Raw genomic sequence first — 20,194 nt, 5'->3', positions numbered from 1 at the left:
GACATGCCACGTCTTCTGATGCCAGCATCCCCCAGGATGTGCGCAACAAGAAACGACCTTACGGGATTAATTAATTCCTGGACAAGCATTTCTTAACATCTATTGAATCTCACAGAGTGTTATAGCTGACCACTTGATGATTGCAGTAGTTGTGGTAAAGATGTTCTTTTGGCCTTTGGAGGGTGAAAAAGTCTGCGGGCTGTAGAGCGTTTTTTATTCGGGCTCCGGTACTCTGGAATAGAGATGCTACCTCAGTAGAAGCATTTAAGTCCCATCTTAAAACTCATTTGTATACTCTAGCCTTTAAATAGACCCCCTTTTAAGACCAGTTGATCTGCCGTTTCTTTTCTTTTCTCCTCAGCCCCCCTCTCCCTTGTGGAGGGGGGGGGGGGGGGGCACATGGATGAAGTGCTGGCTGTCCAGAGTCGGGACCCGGCGTAGACCACTTGCCTGTGCATCGGTTGTGGACATCTCTGCGCTGCTGACCCGTCTCCGCTCGTGATGGTCTCCTGCTGGCCCCACTATGGACTGGACTCTCACTATTATGTTGGATCCACTATGGACTGGACTTTCACAAGATTATGTTAGACCCACTCGATGTCCATTGCAATGGTCGCCAGGGGGCCAGGCGTCCCCACATCCACGGTCCCTTAAAACAGTGGTCCCCAACCTTTTTGTAGCTGCGGACCGGTCAACACTTGATAATTTGTCCCTTGGCCCGGCGGGGGGTGGGGGGAGGGGTGGTTGTGGAGGGTTTTGGGGGTGTGGTGGGGGGGATAGGGGGGGGGGGGAATTATTATTATTTATTTTTTTTCTTTGTCATAAAAAAGGGAGGTTTTTTTGGGTTGGTGCACTAATTGTAAGTGTATTTTGTGTGTTTAATGTTTATTTAATTAAAAAAATAATAATATTAAAAAAACATTTAAATAAAAAAAAAACATATATATATATATATATATATATATATATATATAAAATTATTCTGCGGCCAATCGAGCCTCATTGCATTCTCATTGGGTTGTGATTTTATTTGCCCTGATGTGGGATCTGAGCCGAGGATGTCATTGTTGTCAGGTTTGTCACTGACAGTTTAGTTATGTTTTGGTTTTTCCTCTGTTTGATTTATTTCCTGTCAGCGCTCTTATTGTGGTTCAGTTTCCTGCTTTACTCCCTGAGCGCCGTTTCCCCCCAGCTGCAGCTGATTGGCACCTGGCCACACCTGGTGTCAATCAGCCGGCTACGATTTAGACCTGCTCTGCCCTCCAGTCAGTGCTGGAGCTGTAAGGTACTATCTGTAAGCTGTATCCTGTAGCTGTTTGCAGCTTGTTGTCTTTTTGTTCCTTGTTTCCTGTTCCATGTCTCCAGTTTGCCTGTTCTTGGTTCCTGGTTTGTGTGTTTTCTTGATTTTTGGATATTAAATCATGTTTTCCTGCACCAAGCCTGCCGTCTCTGCATCTTGGGGTTCGTCACCAACACTATGTGACAATTATGGCCTGTGCAGCCCTTTCAATCAATCAATCAATGTTTATTTATATAGCCCCAAATCACAAATGTCTCAAAGGACTGCACAAATCATTACGACTACAACATCCTCGGAAGAACCCACAAAAGGGCAAGGAAAATTCACACCCAGTGGGCAGGGAGAATTCACATCCAGTGGGACGCCAGTGACAATGCTGACTATGAGAAACCTTGGAGAGGACCTCAGATGTGGGCAACCCCCCCCCCTCTAGGGGACCGAAAGCAATGGATGTCGAGCGGGTCCAACATGATACTGTGAAAGTTCAATCCATAGTGGCTCCAACACAGTTCAGTTCAAGCGGATCCAAGACAGCAGCGGGAGTCCCGTCCACAGGAGACCATCTCAAGCGGAGGCGGATCAGCAGCGTAGAGATGTCCCCAACCGATACAGGCGAGCGGTCCATCCTGGGTCCCGACGAGCGGTCCATCCTGGATCTCGACTCTGGACAGCCAGTACTTCATCCATGCTCATCGGACCGGACCCCCTCCACAAGGGAGGGGGGGACATGGGAGAAAGAAAAGAAGCGGCAGATCAACTGGTCTAAAAAGGAAGTCTATTTAAAGGCTAGAGTATACAGATGAGTTTTAAGGTGAGACTTAAATGCTTCTACTGAGGTAGCATCTCGAACTGTTACCGGGAGGGCATTCCAGAGTACCGGAGCCCGAACGGAAAACGCTCTATAGCCCGCAGACTTTTTTTGGGCTCTAGGAATCACTAATAAGCCGGAGTCCTTTGAACACAGATTTCTTGCCGGGACATATGGTACAATACAATCGGCAAGATAGGATGGAGCTAGACCGTTTAGTATTTTATACGTAAGTAGTAAAACCTTAAAGTCACATCTTAAGTGCAGGTGAGCCAGTACAGGCGTAATGTGATCAAACTTTCTTGTTCTTGTCAAAAGTCTAGCAGCCGCATTTTGTACCAACTGTAATCTTTTAATGCTAGACATGGGGAGACCCGAAAATAATTGAGACACTCGTGATTTAGGGCTACATACATAAACTTTGATTGATTGATTGATTGATCGATTGCTTGATTGATTGAGATGTTGTGGTAACCTAATGTGCAAGGCGCTTGATTTTAACTGCGTCACACCAGGACCCCCCCTGAGCAAAATAAGCACATCTAAAATTTCCGACTCAGCATCGCCTCTTTCAACAATATTCTCATAACTTATGCATGTGGTGAGAAATGCACTGGAGCTAAAATGCACAGGTCTTCTCGGGGAGAAGGTGACTTCAAGGACACAGGCGGAAGCAAGAAGAACAACATTCGTAATGCCGAAATGAGAAGTAGCATTCGGCGCTCCATGCATCGGCATCAATTCTTCGCATGCAAATGAGCTCATCTGCTGCAGCCCACAGGGGTCTCACTTGGTTTGGTGCTTGGAGCCCTGCAGATGTGCGTGGTACTGTGCCACCGAGTTCAAGGTCACGCCGCACACCTCACACGTATAGCTGCGTTTCACACCTGCAAGTCAACAGAAACAATTCATTTACTTGGATTTTTCTTCGCTCATTTTTGAATCATTGGTAAGCATTTTCCCCTTTTTAACTGATTTATGGTGGACAGGCTGAGCTCAAGGTGTTAGCCGACCACTTGATGGTCACACGTGGACTACTTGAGTTGATGCTGAAATAGTCACGGACTTAAGGGCCACTTAACCTGCCATTAAAAAAAAAAAAATCAAAACTGTTTATCTCAGCACTTTAAGTTGAGTTGAGATTTTTCTGTGTTTCCCTGCACTGCAAAAACTCAAATCTAAGTAAGATTAAATATCTCAAAAAAGGGTGATATTTGCTCATTTTCTGTCTGATAAGATAATTCTTCGCACCTAGCAGATTTAATGTTAGAGTGTTTTACTTGTTTCATGACCTATATTGAGTAAAACATGCTTGAAACTACAAACCCCGTTTCCATATGAGTTGGGAAATGGCGTTAGATGTAAACATAAACGGAATACAATGATTTGCAAATCCTTTTCAACCCATTTTTAATTGAATGCACTACAAAGACAAGATATTTGATGTTCGAACTCCAAAACTTTATTAACAACTGGGTGTTGTTGATAAATGGCTTTTGCTTTGCATAGTAGAGCTTTAACTTGCACTTACAGATGTAGCGACAAACCGTATTTAGTGACAGTGGTTTTCTGAAGGGTTCCTGAGCCCATGTGGTGATATCCTTGAGAGATTGATGTGGGTTTTTGATACAGTGCTGGCTGAGGGATCAAAAGGTCACGGTGATTCAATGTTGGTTTCCGGCCATGCCGCTTACGTGGAGTGATTTCTCCAGATTCTCTGAATCTTTTGATTATAATATGGACCGTAGATGTTGAAATCCCTAAATTTATTGCAATTGCACTTTGAGAAACGTTGTTCTTAAACTGTTTGACTATTTGCTCATGCAGTTGTGGACAAAGGGGTGTACCTCGCCCCATCCTTTCTTGTGAAATAATTTTTGGGAAGCTGTTATTATACCCAATCATGGCACCCACCTGTTCCCAATTAGCCTGCACACCTGTAGAATATTCCAAATAAGTGTTTGATGAGCATTCCTCAACTTTATCAGTATTCATTGCCACCTTTCCCAACTTTTTTGTCACGTGTTGCTGGCATCAATTTCCAAAGTTAATGATTATTTGCAAAAAAATCAATGTTTATCAGTTTGAACATCGAATACGTTGTCTTTGTAGCATATTCAACTGAATATGAGTTGAAAATGATTTGCAAATCATTGTATTCCGTTTATATTTACATCTAACACAATTTCCCAACTCATATGGAAACGGGGTTTGTAAGAAGGGTAAAAAAAATAGCCAAAGAAGGGGCCTGTCTCACATGGAGAGGAAGATCGTTCCAGAGTTTGGGAGTTTGCATAGGTAAACACCCTTTATTCCCCATATAAGGGCACAATTCCGGCGGAAAAGCTGACCATCAAACACACGGAGGAAACACAAACAGATTACAGAAAAGAAATTCCTATAGTGGCCGTGCGCAACCCGAGTGTCCCAGGTTCAATCCCCACCTAGTATCAACCTCGTCACGTCCGTTGTGTCCTGAGCAAGACACTTCACCCTTGCTCCTGATGGGTGCTGGTTAGCGCCTCGCATGGCAGCTCCCTCCATCAGTGTGTGAATGTGTGTGTGAATGGGTAAATGTGGAAGTAGTGTCAAAGCGCTTTGAGTACCTTGAAGATAGAAAAGCGCGATACAAGCACAACCCATTTATCATTTATTTATCATGTCAAAACGTAAGTTTAAAGGGGAACATTATCCCCAGACCTATGTAAGCGTCAATATATACCTTGATGGTGCAGAAAAAAGACCATCTATTTTTTTAACCGATTTCCGAACTCTAAATGGGTGAATTTTGGCGAATTAAACGCCTTTCTGTTTATCGGGCTGGAGGCGATGACGTCAGAATGTGACGTCGCCGAGGTAACACACCCACCATTTTCATTTTCAACACATTACAAACACCGGGTCTCAGCTCTGTTATTTTCCGTTTTTTGGACTATTTTTTGGAACCTTGGAGACATCATGTCTCGTTGGTGTGTTGTCGGAGGGTGTAACAACACTAACAGGGAGGGATTCAAGTTGCACCACTGGCAAGAAATCTGCCGCCAGACCCCCATTGAATGTGCCAGAGTGTCTCCACATTTGACCGGCGATGCTAAGGCAGACATGGCACAGAGATGTATGGATAACCTGCAGATGCATTTGCAACGATAGTCAACGAAATCACAAAGGTGAGTTTTGTTGATGTTGACTGCCAGCTAATCGATGCTAACATGCTACGCTAATCGATGCTAACATGCTATTTACCGGCGGTGCTAAAGCAGGCATGGCACAGAGAAGTATGGATAACCTGTAGATGCATTTGCAACTATATTACGTTTCCTTCCACCCACTTTTAATGCGAAACAAACACTTACCAATCGACGGATTTAAGTTGCTCCAGTGTCAAAAGATGCGAAAGTCCTGATCGTTTGGTCCGCACATTTTACCGGCGATGCTAACGCAGCTATTCGGCCATGCTATGGCTATGAATAGCGTCAATAGCTATTCGCTCAATAGCTTCAGTTTCTTCTTCAATATTTTCATACTCCAACCATCTGTTTCAATACATGCGTAATCCGTTGAATCGCTTAAGTCGCTGAAATCCGAGTTTGAATCCGAGCTAATGTCGCTATATCTTGCTGTGGTATTCCCATTGTTTGTTTACATTGGCAGCACTGTGTGACGTCACAGGGAAATGGCCAGTGTCTTCGCAGAGAGTCGAAAATAAGTCACTTTAAAGCTTCATTTAGGGATATTCCGAGACCGGTAAAATTTTGAAAAAAAATTCAAAAAATACAACAAGCCACTGGGAACTGATTTTGATTGTGTTTAACCCTTTTGAAATTGTGATAATGTCCCCCTTTAAGAAAGGGGGGACCTCGGCATTCAAATACATATCCGTCACTAGGGGCAAATAGGTCTACATGGCCATCAAATATGCAGCATCTTTCAATAGCAGTAAAAGCATTGCCATTGTGTGTGTGTGTGTGTGTGTGTGTGTGTGCTGAATTTCCCCCAGGGATGAATAAAGTACGTTCTATTCTATTGTATTTCTATTCTATTATGCTTGAAACAATTTGTCTTGCTTACTCAAAGATCGCATAAAAATTAAAGAGTAATGTATACGTAACTCGAGCCCTGCACAGTGCATGCACATCAAAGGCAGGCCACAAGAGACAACTTCAAAACAATTAAGGCTGGAACTCCATTGTCCAGTCGAGCTTCCTTACCTTTCATCTCCCCCACGTCCAGAGTCTCGCCCAGTTGCTCCAACAGGTCTGCTCGTGCAGCATTTTTCTTGTGTTTTTTGCCATCATAATGTTGTTGAGCCATGCCCGGGTTGTTGAACCAAGCGTTGCAAAGTTGGCAGTAGCGATCCGAGTCACGTCGTTGCCGTGGGGAGCTTACGGGAGATGTGTCTGGGGAGCTCTTTAGAGGGCTGGGGGATACCTCTGAGGGAAGTAACAAAAACTTTGTTATGCTTTGTGGAAAAACAAGAACAAATGTATTACATTACAAGTTGTTTTCCCGATACTGTGAAGTTTGCTTGCTTGGGTGTGGCTCAGAGTCCAGTCCGTGAGAGTGGGTGACAACACTTCCAGTGCCCTCTCCCTAGAGCACCGTCCTGAGTCTGCTGCCGTTCCCATTGATGACCCGTGACTGCTGAGCCAGGTCCACTACTAACCACATTGTGAAGTAGTGGGCCTCATCCATGACAACAATGACATGGACTACAGGGAGGAGGGTAAACATCGGGTTGACTGGTGCAGAACCAAAAACCTGGTCCTGAACGTCGACAATACCAAGGAGATCATAGTCGACTTCAGGAGGCACCAGTTCAGCCTTTGTCTACTCTTCATCAACGGTACAGCAGTGGCGATCGTAAGCAGCACCGAGTTCCTGGGTGTGCGGATAACTGACAATATGAACTGGTCCCTAAACACACCGGAGCTCTTATAAAAAGAGCTCAGCAGCACATGCACTTTTTGCGTCGGGTAAAAAGAGCACAGCTCCCTCCCTCCATTCTCACCACATTCTACAGAGCCACTAAAAAGCCTACTGACCAACTGCATCTCTGTCTGGACTGGAGCCTCCAGTGCCTCAGACTGGAAGTCTCTGCAGAGAGTGGTGATGGCAGCAGAAAAGCTCATCAGGACTCCTCTTCCTCCTATCCAGTTTTGCTCAAGTTTGCGGACGACACTACCCTCATCGGGCTCATCTCGGATGGCGACGAGTCCGCCTAGAGAAGAGAATTGGACCGGCTGGCGTCCTGGTGCAGCCTCAACAACCTGGAGCTGAACGCCCAGAAAACAGTGGAGATGATCTTGCACTTCAGGAAAGTCACAGCCCCACCATCCCTCCTCACCCTGATTTACTCTCCCACCCCCGTCTTCATTGTGGACTCCATCCGTTTCTTAGGCACCACCATCACCCAGGACCTCAAGTGGGAGCCGACCATCAACTCTCTCATCAAGAAGGCCCAGAAACTTAAGGTGCCGACCGAGATACTGGTGCTGTTCTACTCAGCCATCATCGAGTCCATCCTCACCTCCTCCACCATCGTGTGGTTCCCCGGCACCACAGTCCGGGACTATCATTGACTGCAGCGCATCGTACGTGCTGCTGAGAAGGTTATTGGCTGAAAACTCCCATCCCTCCAGGACCTGATCTCCTCCAGGACCAGGAGGCATGTGGGTCGGATAACAGCTGACTCTTCTCACCCTGGACACATACTATTCTCCCCTCCCCCTTAGGAAGGAGACTACAATCCATCCAGACCCACACCTCCTGCCACCTGAACAGTTTTTCCCCTCGGCCATCAGGCACATGAACAATAACAAGACCTGATAGCTCAGTGTTATAGTTCAATAATTCTCAGGAAAACAGATCCTGGAGGAATGGGAGCTTCCTGCAAATCTCCTTCTCAGAAACACGTACAACGTGGTGCAGTCGATGCTTATCCTGGACTGTGGCGCCGGGGAACCACACGGTGATGGAAGAGGTGAGGAGTGAGTCGACGATGGCGGAGTTAAACTGCACCAGCATCTTGGTCGGCACTTTAAGTTTCCTCACTTGCCGCAGGAAGTACATCTTCTGCTGGGCCTTCTTGATGAGGTAGCTGATGGTCGGCTCGCACTTGAGGTCCTGGGTGATGGTGGTGCCCGAGAAATGGAAGGAGTCCACAATGGAGACAGGGGTGGGGGAGTCAATCAGGGTGAGGGGGGGACGGTGGGGTTGTGACTTTCCTGAAGTGCATGTCATCTCCATTGTTTTCTGGGCGTTCAGCTCCAGGTTGTTGAGGCTGCACCAGGACGCCAGCCGGTCCAACTCTCTTCTCTAGGCGGACTCGTCGCCATCCGAGATGAGCCCGATGAGGGTAGTGTCGTCCGCAAACTTGAGCAAAACCATGATCATCTCCATTGTTTTCTGGGCGTTCAGCTCCAGGTTGTTGAGGCTGCATGTTCTTCTATTTCTGTGTTATAAGTGTTTTATTTTGCACGATTGCACCAAGTACAGTAAAATTCCTAGTTTGTGAACCCGTTCTCAAACAATGGCAATAAAAACTATTCTGATTCTGATTCTAATCGTCCTTACCAATAAGAGTCTTCAATGAAGATTGAAGTGATAATCATTCATCATTTATGTGTATTTCACATAGTTTTCTACATGTAAAGCTATAATTATTATCCATAAAATGTGTTGTGTGTTAATATTCGAACAGAATGTTTCATACGGGAAACATTTGGTTTTCGTATGATTTGGATTTGTCGGGACCTTTAGCCAAGGTACTACTGTGGAATGCAATACCGTAATAATTGAATGGTTCCCTCGTCACTGGCATAGATTTATGATGCAGCGTGATTAAATGTATTTCATTTAACTGATTGGAGTCTATATCAGTTCATGTCTACAGCACAATTCATTGTCCATAGTAGGGCTGGGCTGTATGGCCTTTTATTAATATCTTGATATTTTTAGGCTATATCACGATACACGATATATATTTCGATATTTTGCCTTAGCCGTTAATAAACACTTGATGGATATAATCACAGCAGTATGATGATTCTATGTGTCTACATTAAAACATTCTTCTTCATACTGCATTAATATATGCTCATTTTAAACTTTCATGCAGAGGGAAATCACAACTAAGTCAATTTAGCAAAAGTGTATTTATTAAACAGTTATTAAGCACAAACATTCATGTCATTTCCAAAACAGAAAGGGCAAGATTGTCAGAGACATTTTAAAGCAAGCTAGGAGTGCACTTTTGTGCATGATGTCACTAAGATGACATATTAAAACAACATTAAATTAAAGTGCACTTTTTGTACAGAACACCACTACAATAGTTTAAAACGGATAAATTGCACTTTTGTGCATGATGTCACACAATATATTTCAATAACTGTCAAATAAAAATGAGCTGCATAATAGGACATCAAATAAGTGTATGTCCTTCACTATGTGGTAGGTTACTGCGGACAATATCTCCTTCTGTTGTTGACAATTTTTTTACGATGTTTTGATTGATTGAATCTTTTATTAGTAGATTGCACAGTACAGTACACATTCCGTACAATTGACCACTAAATGGTAACACCCGAATACGTTTTGCAACTCGTTTAAGTTCATGGTAATTCATGGTGTTGATGTGGAAATGGTTGCTTCGGCATTTTGTTGGTGTGGCACCAAACGGAGATGTTGACATGCAGAGTTTCAAGCACTCTTCATTCTTTAGCGGGTGACTTTTCAAATGATGCTACATTAGTAGAGCTGCTACTTTTTGTACGCTTTTGCCACATACTTGAATATTACGGTTGTATGTTCGCCATATTCCCACTTAATGCCAAACCACTTTTTGTTTGTAATTATTTCTTCCTTCATTTGTTACCAGATTCGCACCTTCTTTCTCTCGTATTACCACTCGCACTGCTCCGCTAGCATCACAGTTAATGTTACCATGCCTTTACATCTCTGGTCAAATGACGTTGTATGTGACGTATGTAAGAAAGTGCGCTTGTTTTACAATCCCTGTTTCCATATGAGTTGGGAAATTGTGTTAGATGTAAATATAAACGGAATACAATGATTTGCAAATCGTTTTCAACCCATATTCAGTTGAATATGCTACAAAGACAACATATTTGATGTTCAAACTGATAAAAAAATGTTTTTTTGCACATAATCATTAACTTTAGAATTTGATGCCAGCAACACGTGACAAAGAAGTTGGGAAAGGTGGCAATAAATACTGATAAAGTTGAGGAATGCTCATCAAACACTTATTTGGAACATCCCACAGGTGTGCAGGCTAATTGGGAACAGGTGGGTGCCAGGATTGGGTATAAAAGCAGCTTCCATGAAATGCTAAGTATTTCACAAACAAGGATGGGGTGAGTGTCACCAATTTGTAAGCAAATTGTCGAACAGTTTTAGAACAACATTTCTCAACGAGCTATTGCAAGGAATTTAGGGATTTTACCATCTACGGTCCGTAAAATCATCAAAAGGTTCAGAGAATCTGGAGAAATCACTGCACGTAAGCGATAATATTACGGACCTTTGATCCATCAGGCGGTACTGCATCAAAAACCGACATCAGTGTGTAAAGGATATCACCACATGGGCTCAGGAACACTTCATAAAACCACTGTCATTAACTACAGTTGGTCGCTACATCTGTAAGTACAAGTTAAAACTCTACTATGCAAAGCGAAAGCCATTTATCAACAACACCCAGGAACGCCGCCGGCTTTGCTGGGCCCGAGCTCATCGAAGATGGACTGATGCAAAGTGGAAAAGTGTTCTGTGGTCTGACGAGTCCACATTTCAAATCATATTTGGAAACTGTGGACGTGGTGTCCTCCGGAACAAAGAAGAAAATAACCATCCGGATTGTTATAGGCGCAAAGTTGAAAAGCCAGCATCTGTGATGGTATGGGGGTGCATTAGTACCCAAGGCATGGGTAACTTACACATCTGTGAAGGCACCATTAATGCTGAAAGGTCCATACAGGTTTTGGAGCAACATATGTTGTCATCCAAGCAACGTTATCATGGATGCCCCTGCTTATTTCAGCAAAACAATGCCATGCCACGTGTTACAACAGCGTGGCTTTGTACTAAAAGAGTGCGGGTACTTTCCCGGCCCACCTGCAGTCCAGACATGTCTCCCATCGAAAATGTGTGGCGCATTATGAAGCGTAAAATACCACAACAAGACCCCGGACTGTTGAACAACTTAAGCTGTACATCAAGCAAGAATGGTAAAGAATTCCACTTTCAAAGCTTCAACAATTAGTTTCCTCAGTTCCTAAACGTTTATTGAGTCATGATGTGATGTAACACAGTGGTGAACATGCCCTTTCCCAACTACTTTGGCACGTGTTGCAGCCATGAAATTCTAAGTTAATTATTATTTGCAAAAAAAAAAAGTCTATGAGTTTGAACATCAAATATGTTGTCTTTGTAGTGCATTCCATTGAATATGGGTTGAAAAGGATTTGCAAATCATTGTATTCCGTTTATATTTACATCTAACACAATTTCTCAACTCATATGGAAACGGGGTTTGTATGTCTCTGTGCGACGGGGAAGAGCCTGTAGTACTGGTTTAAATGTAACTTACAGTAGATATTGGGTTTCACTATGTAAAGCACTTTGAGTCACTAGAGAAAAGCGCTATATAAATATAATTCACTTCACTAGTGTAATGCCCGCAGCTAAAAGCAACTGCGTGAGAACGTATACTCGAATATCACAATATACTCATTTTCTATATCGCACAGAGACAAACCCGCGATATATCGAGTACATCGATAATATAATGCAGTGTTTTCCTTTTCAGCTGACATTTCTTCATATCAAAACTTTGGGAATATTTTTACATCCATTAAAAAAATGACAAAGCATGCAAGTTTACTTCAGGGCAATGCACACTGCACTGAAAAATACTAGCTACCAGCTAGCGCCATCAAATGCAAGCCAACTCCAGTAATGGTGGCACAGCCTATGAAACACAAGTTCAGCTTTTGATAAGGCAGCAGCGAGCTATAGGGGCTTCCATCAGCCCTGCTCAACTACAATGTAGCAATTGTCCTGCCAGCGCAGTCATGTGAGAACACAAGCTGTTATCACCATGAAAAGCCTGAAGAGAGAAATGTAAATTCTACTTGACGAAAGGAATTGTTCTGCCTGTCTTCATGGATGATTACATTAGCTAATCTAAATGAGTTCTGTCAAATACTAAGGGCTCACTGGTGAAAAAAGAACCCAATTATAGTAGCTCGACCACTTCAACCCTTCGTGTATGAAGCCCACCCAAATACTACTGATGTCTGATGGTATTACAAGTCCAATGACTGTAAGCAAGAATTTTAAGTCAAAGCCAATTATTTTTTTATTTAAGTGAGTCAGAGCTGAGCCTCAGACAGTGTACATGACGTCCTATTAGGTAGGATTTGAATCAAGACTTTGGCGATAGACTGACCTCTTTGAGTAATAAGTTGATATAAGATGTCAGAATTGATTTAACAGAGCCTCTGCAATGGGGTCAAAAGCCAGTTTGCAGCATTTATCCTAAGGCTTGTTATGCAGTGAATGCCTTGCTCAAAGGAAACTATACAAAGTCATTTGTTGTCATTGGGGATAAACCAAAAAAGGACAACTTACTGTTTGTGTCCATGGAAGGCCAACACTCAAGACCAAGAACTGGGTCTTTGAGCTCTAAACCAGTGGTTCTCAAATGGGGATACGCGTACCCCTGGGGGTACTTGAAGGTATGCCAAGGGGTACGTGAGATTTTTTTTTAAATATTCTAAAAATAGCAACAACTCAATAATCCTTTATAAATATATTTATTGAATAATACTTCAACAAAATATGAATGTAAGTTCATAAACTGTGAAAAGAAATGCAACAATGCAATATTCAGTGTTGACAGCTATATTTTTGTGTGGACATGTTCCACAAATATTGATAAATATTTCTTTTTTTGTGAAGAAAGGGATTGCAATGGATGGATCTCTATTACAATCCCCGAAGAGTGGACTTTAAAGGCCTACTGAAATGAGATTGTCTTATTTAAACGGGGATAGCAGGTCCATTCTATGCGTCATACTTGATCATTTCGCGATATTGCCATATTTTTGCTGTAAGGATTTAGTAGAGAACATCGATGATAAAGTTAGCAACTTTTGGTCGCTAATAAAAAAGCCTTGCCTTTACCGGAAGTATTTGAGCGTGACTTCGCCGGTGTGAGGGCTCCTCACATCCTCACATTGTTTATAATGTGAGACACCAGCAGTAAGAGCAATTCGGACCGAGAAAGCGACAATTTCCCCATTAATTTGAGCGAGGATGAAAGATTCGTGGATGAGGATATTGTTAGTGGAGGACTATAAAAAAAAGAAAAAAAAGAAAGAAAAAGCGACGGCTCCGGGCGGCGGCGGTGTGAGCGTTTCAGACGTAATTAGACACATTTACTAGGATAATTCTGGAGGATCCCTTATCTGCTTATTGTTTTAATAGTGTTTTAGTCAGATTGTAAAGACATGCCTCAAAGTCGGATGGCTGCGGTGAAAACGCCAGTGTCTCAGAGAGAAGCCTAGGTGCCAAGCTCACAGCTGCCTATTTTGACAGCTACTGCAGGAGGATGCATAATCCACTGATGGCTCCGGTAAGAGCAGAGTTAATATCACAATTTTCCCATTCCAAAACATGCTGGTTGACGTAGAGAAACATGTTCGCTTGACCGCTCTGTGTTAAAGCTTCACAACAAACAAAGAAACCCCGGCTGTGTCTCGGTGCTAAAGGCAGCTGCAATCCACCGCTTTCCACCAACAGCATTGTTCTATATAGTCTCCATTATTAATTGAACAAATTGCAAAAGATTCAGCAACAAAGATGAAAAGAGACGACTTTGCTGGTTCTGGTAACATATGTTGTTACCAGAACAACATACGTGTTCTTGTTGTCATTAACCGTGGTCCGGATCATGTTTTTGTTATGTTCTGTTAGTTTTGGACTCCCTTAGTTCCTGTTTTTGTGCACCCTAGTTTGTTACCCTGGTTACTTATTATTTCCACCTGGCTCTGATTGGTAATCAGAGCCATTATTTAAGCCTGCCTTTGCCAGTCAGTCTTGCTGGCGGCATTGTTGGCTTCATGCCATGTCTCCGTAAGTCTTGTTTATTTCGTGCCACGGTTTCGTGAGGACCCATGCCCATAGTTCCATGTTTCTTGCGCTAAGTTTTTGCATTAGCTTCTGCGTGCGGCAGGCACGCTTGCCTTTGTTTTGTAAGTCGGATGATTTATCAAAATTAAGTAGCAGCTCTACTAATGTAGCATCATTTGAAAAGTAACCCGCTGGCGAATAAAGAGCGCTTGAAACTCTGCATGTCAACATCTCCGTTTGGTACCATACCAACAAAATGCTGAAGCAACCATTTCCACATCAACACCATGAATTACCATGAATTGATTAACGTGGACCCCGACTTAAACACGTTAAAACAACTTATTCGGGTGTTACCGTTTAGTGGTCAATTGTACGGAATATGTACTGAACTGTGCAATCTACTATCAAAAGTTTCAATCAATCAATCAATGTTCCTACCCGCAAGTCCTGTTCTGAGTCGTCCGTTTGCATCCCGGGAGAACCAACCGCACAGCAAGCTGCAACCCCGCCATGACACTTGTCTTACATCGGGATTGAAGTGTAGTTCCACTTTAAGATTTAAATACCATAGAAACAGCGTACATATTTACATTTCTGCTTGTCGTCCAGATTAGGATTTTAAAGAACGTTATTCATCCATTTGTATGCACACCGTTCTAAATAATCAGACCCATAGGCAACTGTTGAGTTGAGTTGAGTTTGAGTTTATTTCGAACATGCAAGCATACAACATGAAACATCACAATTTCCAGTTTCTCTTTTCAACATGTCCTTAAAAGGAGTAGGAAGAAGCAGAGCTTATTTAATCCTACCCCTTTTCTTTTACATAACATATGCTAAAACTTGTGGTAACTTCCTGTTCTCAATTTATTCCCAATATACTCCATAACTAATCACAATAAAAATAAACCAATAAATAATTGATATCAAACGCGGATATCGGTAGGTCGTGAGTTCAAACCCCGACCAAAGACTATAAAATGGGAGCCATTACCACCCTGCTTGGCACTCGACATCAAGGGTTGGAATTGGGGGTTGAATCACCCAAAAATTATTCCCGGGCGCGGCCAATGCTGCTGCTCACTGCTCCCCTCACCTCCCAGGGGGTGAACAAGGGTGATGGGTCAAATGCAGAGAATAAATTCGCCACACCTAGTGTGTGTACTTCAACTTTATACAATAAAATTAATCCATCCATCCATTAATTTTCTACCGCGGGGTTGCTGGAGCTTATCTCAGCCACATTCGGAAGGAAGGCGTCGTACATCCTGGACAAATTGCCACCTCATAGCAATACTCTGTATTCACTTTTCCAAACAGCCTGTTGTGTTTTAGTTTTATCCTGCCTTCTCCTTTTTTTCTGCACCTGTGTAATCAGTGATTCATCCTCGGCGAGGATCGGACCTTGTGGCACACCTGCTCTCAATTAGCCCGCCAGTATTTAGGCTCGTCACTGACAGCTTGGCCCTGAACCACCATTGTGCATGCGCCTTCTCGACCTCACCAGACCTGGTATGTTGTCAGTATTTCGTCCTGAATTGTCTAACGCCTTCTCTGCTTACTTCCCAGCCTCCCTGAGTTAAAGGGGGATTCACTTGTCGGACTCTTGCCCTGCTCAGTGTGCCCTGGCCATTTCTCCGGCCGACCTCTGAGGAACCTATTTTTGTCCAGATTACATGGTGTGCGCTTCTGCCCCATCGCCCTTAGTTAATCCTTTTTGTCTCATTAAAATGTGTCATTTTTTTGTAATTCCACCTTGTCTTCCGTCTCTGCATCCTGGGGCCACCCTCCCAGACCAAGACCTTAACACAGCCTTTGCGGCCCTCAATGAAAAGGATACAAAGGGTCCTACTTGTGTGTCACTTAACTACTCTCCTCTCTCCTTCATCCTCTTAGCACACAACTTTAGTCTTTTCTTGAATTTTAGAAAAATCCCCAAAAAACAAATGGTAAACGTGGTATGGTGATATAGCATCTGATCAGTATTGGTATCAGCCAATACTCAAGGCTCCAATATCAGTATCATATCAAAAGTGTTCAAGACAGGTTCTTCTCTTCAACAATCCAATACTGACACCCATCCATCCATCCATTTTCTACCGCTTATTCCCTTTCGGGGTCGCGGGGGGCGCTGGCGCCTATCTCAGCTACAATCGGGCGGAAGGCGGGGTACACCCTGGACAAGTCGCCACCTCATCGCAGGGCCAACACATTGATGAATAATTTTTTTTATTCCAGAAAAAAATAAGGCCTTACCTTTGCTTGTGATGCTCGGCTCCTCCCCCAGGAGCAGTTTTAGCCGTTTGGCGTGGATCTTCCCCTGGTAGTGTGACTGTGCGACCACCGCCGATGTGAAGGACATGTTACACAGCGTGCAACATTTGTTCTTGTCCACGTCACCCTCCTCGCTGCCCTGCAGAAAAAAAAAAACAGCCATGTTAGTCGCAATCATGTGACAACAATAGTGCAAATAATATTACCAAGTCAAAGTGACATTTTGAGAGGTAATGCGGTATCAAATAAATGAGCAGGAACACACTTAAAAGTACCATTTTTTTTGGAAGAAGAAAGGGGTGAATTTACCAATAATACCTAGGAGATTGCACTTTTTAACGGGAATTTTGCCCATCATTCACTCGTTCGCAATCACAAGAACACACCTCATTTTTAAAAAATGGGTTAAAGTCATACCCTCCCGATTTTCCCAGGAGACTCCCGAATTTCAGTGCCCCTGCCGAAAATCTCCCGGGACAACCATTCTCCCGAATTTCTACCGATTTCCACCCGGACAACAATATTGGGGGTGTACCTTAAAGGCACTGCCTTTAGCGTCCTCTCTCACCTGAAAAGGAGACTATTATATATGTCTCCGTTATCCTTAGGTTTATCTATAACCCATAAAGTAGGCAGGCACGGAGCTATTTCTCAGCGTGTGTTTATTCCAGCCGGCACGTTAATACACTGACACACAACATCCGGATTCCCATCATGCATTGCTTCGAAACTACGGCAAGTAGTAATGTGCAAAAACATAACAGAGACAAAGCAGAAGAATGAAAGAGAGACATGGCGACGACGAGTAAGAAGAAGTACACTTGCAAGTTCCAAAATCATTGGAAAAAATTATTTAATTTCATCCAGGGACATCTCGAAGGGGAAGGAGTATGTTGCCTGCAAATTTTGTAGATCAGACTTCTCCATTGAACACGGTGGCCAAACGGATATACTCATTCATGAACGGATTATCCATATATATATATATATATATATATATATATGTATATATACATATATATAGATAGACATGTATATATATATATATATATATAAAATCGCTTTTTTAAAAAATGAGAATCAATTCTGAATCGCACAACATGAGAATCGCGATTCAAATTCGAATCTATTTTTTTCCACCCCCTTAGTATATATATATATATATATATATATATATATATATATATATATATATATATATATATATATGTATATTTAAATATATATATATATATATATATATATATGTATATATATATATATATATATATATGTATATATATATATATATACATACATACATATATATATATATATATATATATATATATATATATATATGTATATATATATATAAGGATAATATATATATATAGTTTATTTTATATATATATATATATATAAAAGAAACTATATGCACTCCCGCTAACCCCCACTCCTCAACAACCGCCCCATTTCTCGAATAATATATATATATATATATATATATATATATATATATGTATATATATATATAAGGATAATATATATATAGTTTATTTTATATATATATATATATAAAAGAAACTATATACACTCCCGCTAACCTCCACTCCTCAACAACCGCCCCATTTCTCGAATAATATATATATATATATATATATATATATATATATATATATATATATATATATATATATATATATATATATATATGTATATATATATATATATATATATATATATATATATATATATATATATAGTTTATTACATTTATATATATATATATATATAGTTTATTACATATATATATATATACATGTATACATGTATATATACATGTATACATGTATATATACATGTATACAGGGGACGGCGTGGCGCAGTGGAAGAGTGGCCGTGCACAACCCGAGGGTCCCTGGTTCAATTCCCACCTAGTACCAACTTCGTCACGTCCGTTGTGTCCTGAGCAAGACACTTCACCCTTGCTCCTGATGGGTCCTGGTTGGCGCCTTGCATGGCAGCTCCCTCCATCAGTGTGTGAATGTGTGTGTGAATGGGTAAATGTGGAAGTAGTGTCAAAGCGCTTTGAGTACCTTGAAGGTAGAAAAGCGCTATACAAGTACAACCCATTTAGCATTTATTTATTTCATTTACATGTATAAATATATATATTCAACAACACCCATTTCTTGAATAATATATATGTATATATATATATATATATATATATATATATATATATATATATATATATATATATATATATATATATATATATATATATATATACATGTATATATATATATATATATATACATGTATATATGTATATATGTATATATGTATATATATATATATATGTATATATATATATATATATATATATATATATATATATATATATATATATATATATATATATATATATATATCCGCCGCTAACCCCCCCACACCTCAACAACCTCGCATTTCCCGAATTTGGAGGTCTCAAGGTTGGCAAGTATAGTTAAAGCCGCTGCTGCTCACTGCTCCCCTCAAGTTCATATATGAAGTATTTGGCAAGTGGCCAAATACTCTTTGTGACATATGCGCAGAAATGGCTTTCTTCTGGCGACTCCGCCAAGAAATCATCAATTCTCCCAGGATACGTAAACTTATGAGCGCAACTGTAGGCTGCGAGAGGAGTAGCAACCAAACTACATACAAGTCAGTGGATTCTCCAAAGTTGAGTAAAACGACCAAATTGTAACGCGCTTGAAGCTCTCGCCAAATCAGAAAACTCCCCTAACACAAATCACTGCCCGGAGCGGATGAGTGCAGGTCATCACAGCAACTGGATTGACCGGCGGCGTGCACACTTGTCACATGCCATCAAGTCAAGCAGGTCCAGATCCTGGGCTTTGCCAGGATGTACACACTGTTTCAGTCTCTGGAGGCAGTGATGATGTGCATATTTTTAGACAGTGCCACCTTATATGAACAGCCTGCTCACATCACATCTGTGTGGTCTTAAAGGGCACACGCCCTCCAATCCAGCAATGGGACATTTTTTTAACAAGGGCATGATTGAGTCTGCAAATAAGCAGTCCCTCCAGGATTGTTTGTGATCATTATGGCTTAACATACCGGAATCTAGGGCCGGGCGATACATCGGTATACTCGATATATCGCGGGTTTGTCTCTGTGCGATATAGAAAATGACTATATCGTGATATTTGAGTATACGTTCTCACGCAGTTGCTTTCAGCTGCGGGCATTAGACTACAGCTGGGGTCTCCTACCTTTTTGAAACCAAGAGCTACTTCTTGGGTACTGATTAATGCAAAGGGCTACCAGTTTGATACACACTTAAATAGTGAAGTGAAGTGAAGTGAAGTGAATTATTTTTATATAGCGCTTTTCTCAAGTGACTCAAAGCGCTTTACATAGTGACACCCAATATCTAAGTTACATTTAAACCAGTGTGGGTGGCACTGGGAGCAGGTGGGTAAAGTGTCTTGCCCAAGGACACAACGGCAGTAACTAGGATGGCACAAGCGGGAATCGAACCTGCAACCCTCAAGTTGCTGGCACGGCCACTCTACCAACCGAGCTATGCCGCTATTGCCAGAAATAACCAATTTGCTCAATTTACCTTTAATAAATAAATCTATCCCTCTCTCTCT

At 41.8% G+C, this 20,194-nt stretch overlaps 1 protein-coding gene across 2 annotated transcripts in view; it reads right to left on the bottom strand.

Annotated features, from left to right (window-relative positions):
• zmat4a (zinc finger, matrin-type 4a) overlaps window positions 1-20,194 on the bottom strand; it is a 54,190-nt gene that overhangs the window by 5,667 nt on the left and 28,329 nt on the right. The window contains exons 4-6 of one of the 2 annotated variants that reach the window (XM_061905033.1): window positions 16,527-16,683; window positions 6,317-6,538; window positions 2,899-2,995 (exon numbers count right to left, since the gene is read on the bottom strand). In XM_061905033.1, coding sequence (XP_061761017.1) covers window positions 2,899-2,995; window positions 6,317-6,538; window positions 16,527-16,683 — 476 coding nt within the window. The remainder of the gene's footprint in view (window positions 1-2,898; window positions 2,996-6,316; window positions 6,539-16,526; window positions 16,684-20,194) is intronic. The other variant, XM_061905034.1, reaches the window with a different exon arrangement.

This window comes from Nerophis ophidion, linkage group LG07 (genome assembly GCF_033978795.1).
Source record: "Nerophis ophidion isolate RoL-2023_Sa linkage group LG07, RoL_Noph_v1.0, whole genome shotgun sequence".
In the NCBI taxonomy this organism is placed as follows: Eukaryota; Metazoa; Chordata; class Actinopteri; order Syngnathiformes; family Syngnathidae; genus Nerophis; species Nerophis ophidion.
This window is presented reverse-complemented; position numbering and strand designations above follow the sequence as displayed.